Below are 3,769 nucleotides of genomic sequence, written 5' to 3' on the forward strand. Positions count from 1 at the left end.
CGGCTGTGTCTTTTGGATGAAGTGAAGCGAAACAATTGATTTTCCTGTTGCTGTTGGATGCACATAAGCTGCTTCTGTGCTTCGACATTTCTAAAGTTCGTGTGGGTGGACTTTCGCCGTATTTTGAATCAGACGTGCAATCTTCAGTTAAGCAGAAACGACAAATGTGTGATTAACTATTATATTCATCCAGCCAGGGGGAAAAGTTTTATAATTTCAAGACAGGATTTCACAGTGACATCCGTTTATTCACCTTTGTGTTCATAGCTTAAGGTGGATTGCATTTGTATGATTTCAACTAACAGGAGTTAACCGCACTTGGAACAAGTTTGTGAAACATGAAAAGTATAAATCCATATAACCTTGTGCTCTTTGCCTGTTGTCTCGTTTGTTGAGTGCATCTTGCAGGTCCACGTATAAATTACGCACAAAAACAGCTTCTTCTTCATTCTTCATTGACAGACGTAGCGTTGACGTCATAATTTTATAGCAATGTTGTCAACAACGGGTGATGATAATATTATGCTCCGCCACCGAGCCGCCATGGGCGGGAGAACCGGTCGACGCGAGTCCGAAACTCGACGCGATCTCGAGCGAATGCACTTGATGACGATCAGGAGAGAGAAGATGCGACTCCAGCAGGAGTTGGAGAGGGTACGAGAGAAGGGACATCATGGGACCTCGAAGCGCCGGGTCAACAACGCCAGCATCAACGCTAAGATGCTGTCGAATCGTTTCGGGTCGATTTCAGACTCGGGAGTCGAGGAACCGCGAGCGAAGATGAGGTTGGGTACCGCGAACACGGATAGGAGGGGAAAGTCGCCGTACGGATCGCGGCGGAACATTAGTACAGCTGGTCACGGGGAGAAGGACTCGGGTCTGCCGGCGATCGGGCTTGCGGGCCCCTTGAAAAACGAGCTGGAGATGCGGAGACTGAAAGACGAGCAGAACGACCCCAACACGAAACTCCTGGAGCTCAAAAAGAACGAGGGACGACAGAAAAATCTGTTGTCATTGAGAGTAGACCAGTTCACCAGGTCGTTGACACCTGTATCCCCTGCTCGTTCACCAGCTCGATCTCCACTGCACTCACCAATAGTAAGACTTGAGAGTAAATCCATGGAAGGTGGTGACCTTGATTCAGCGACCATAGACCAATGGGGTGATCTTAAGGAGGATGGCCTCGACACAAGAGGGACATTTCCACCACAAAACAGACGAAAGGGAAACCGTATGTCTCTCGCTGAGTTTGACGTGAGCGACGCCAAATTTGCCATCTCGAAGCGATTAATGTCAGAGGATGTCAACGCCAACTTCGATGCCGGAGTGACGCGAAGCGATGAAGGCTTGCCCCAAGTCAACGTTAACGCAATGCCATTGTCGTCGCCTCGTCGCCCTAGCATCATTCGTCGTCAGAGTCAAGTAGCCATTCTCGAGCGGAGCGAGTCAAAGGTGAATAAGTATGCCGTGCCTCGTGAGTCTTTGCAAATGGACCCCAACGCTGCCATCGTCAACGGAATCAACGCCCAGGGTGCGACCAAGAAGAGCGCGGAGTCCGAACTAAATCTTGCAGTGTTAGGTCGCGACGCCAAGCGCGTAAAGGAGATTATCAAAAACCCCGAAATCGCCTTCGACCAAGAGCGATACGCACCCGACGGCGCGCTGAGGACAATGCACATGCTTCCTGATGCCGACAGCGCCTACGCACAGGCGCGGCAAGCTAGGTACCTACGGTGGCGCGATCCAGTTGAAGTCGACCTCGACCGAGAGCTCAGCATACACGAAATCTTCTCCAAAGGCAAAGTTGGCCGCTAGGACATTTAACTCGTATCCCATGGGAACCTTCTGGAACTTCTGCAAAGTCTTCGTGGATTTCGTGATCGCAAGGGGAAACGGGTTAAACGGAACGACTGCTCTGCATTTATAAATCAACTCCACGTTTGCCCTACATAGCAGGAGCAATCATTGTTTCACTCTCGTGAACTGAGAGAGGAAATTAGTGTGATTTTGTTCATAAGTCACTCTTTTACAAAAGAACACAGGGAAGTGTTCACAAAATTCATCACCCTTTTTTATTTGTGACGATGATATTATGTAGAATCGTGTGTGCTAAATATTCTTTCAAAGCAAATTCAGCACTCAATATATTGATTATGTTCTTAAAATATGATTGCGTTTCGGATCAAATGTATTGATTGAAATGAGCAAAACCACGAGGTAGTCTTAACTGTTGGAATGTCCTGTTAAGTCAGGACCATTAACTTTATTTGTCAATCCATCCTCAATTGTGCAATACAGTTTGGTTTTGCGTAAAGTTTTGTATTTTGCAGTCGATACATATCTGTTATCCACCAAACGGAGGAACTGTTAGCCGGCATACTAGCACGAAAATTGAAAATGTTTGTATTTGGATATTTTATGGCAAATTCATGCTAACACCGTGATTCTGTAAAAAGTGTCAACAATATTCGTAGTTTATTGACCCTACCTGCCAAAATATAAAAAGTCCCTCATGAATTCCCCCAAAATTCTTGTATCACTACCAAAAGTTAATCGTTTGTTACTTGTGCCATTCTCAACCTTTCCGGCAAGTTTCATCCCAATACGTTAACTACTTTTTGAGTTATTTTGCACACGGACAAACAAACGAACACACAAACCAACGGTAACGAAAACATAACCTCCTCCCTTGGTGGAGGTTATTATAAGATCGCAACTGCTGGTCTATGTTCAGAAAAGGGGACGAGAGGGAATCGAATCTGTCATCTACGGTTTTTTGGGGGAGCCACACTACCACCAGGCTATTCTTGGTTGGACACAATGAAAGTGGAACACAAACCTAGGCTTGGAAATTCCGACAATGTTATGTTAATAGTCTAAGGCGGAAAGGCTTGTTGAATGAAAGCAAGAGAATGTTGTTGAAATGAATGATGAATGAATGTTGTTGTTGAAATGAAAACAAGAGAATGTTGTTGAATGAAAGCAAGAGACTATTGATGCAGAGGTATGAAGATGAGCTATGACAGATTAAAAAAAAAATGACCCTCTGTTCAAATGAATTTGTATGATCTAATTGATTAAAAAAAATCTGTCATAAGTCATCTTCAACCTTCTTCTCTGATAATCTCTTACTTTCATCGAACACTGAAATTGATGTGAATTATACTTGACATGACATGAACTAGTAGACGTGGGGTAATAAACGTGATGAATGATTGGTTCCATCATTGTTCCAGAATTCTTCCAAACAAAAGAATTTTGAAATGCCTAAACACCACGTAAGAACCATTGTTTTTTTTCTTCACTCATTTCATGTCGATATTTCAATTTCCTTTGAATTCGGAATTCGCGATTCTGAATTTTGGCAATATTCGCACCAGCGATTCAGTCGGTTCAGTCTACTTAAGATTCAATTATAATCTAGTCACTACATGGTCATTTAGAAGGAATGATTTATTTGCAGATATATGGGGAATAACTGGGATTCTTCCCCCCCCCCCCAGATATCCGTGAATTATTTATGCATTTTTACCATTCCCGGCTCCAGAAGAGGAATTGAAATTTCATAATTAATCAGTCTGAATAAGTTTACTTTCCTTCAGTGAGAAGATTGCTTGTGCAACATCTGTTCAATTTCAAGGTTCGTTCTTTTCGTCAATATCAGCATAATATGAAGTTCTTAGAAATTAGATATGTTATCATGGTGATGGCGAAATCAGGAATGATGTATTTCATGCGAAAAATATATTTCCGCAGTTTGAATTCGACT

The 3,769-nt window shown here is 43.3% G+C and overlaps 1 protein-coding gene across 1 annotated transcript; it reads left to right on the forward strand.

Annotated features, from left to right (window-relative positions):
- Positions 1–487: 487 nt before the first annotated feature.
- LOC139721844 (uncharacterized) lies at positions 488–1,815 on the forward strand. The gene has a single exon (XM_071633163.1). It carries the CDS (start codon positions 493–495, stop codon positions 1,813–1,815), a length of 1,323 nt encoding a protein of 440 aa, XP_071489264.1. The 5' UTR covers positions 488–492.
- The last annotated feature ends 1,954 nt before the right edge of the window (positions 1,816–3,769 follow it).

Source organism: Diadema antillarum, unplaced genomic scaffold, assembly GCF_040938485.1.
Source record: "Diadema antillarum isolate AM-2024a unplaced genomic scaffold, OU_Dant_1.0 scf00000151, whole genome shotgun sequence".
In the NCBI taxonomy this organism is placed as follows: Eukaryota; Metazoa; Echinodermata; class Echinoidea; order Diadematoida; family Diadematidae; genus Diadema; species Diadema antillarum.

Bases quoted from the DNA above. Each gene is read 5' to 3' on its own strand.
- LOC139721844 (XM_071633163.1), top strand. From the start codon at position 493: ATGTTGTCAACAACGGGTGATGATAATATTATGCTCCGCCACCGAGCC.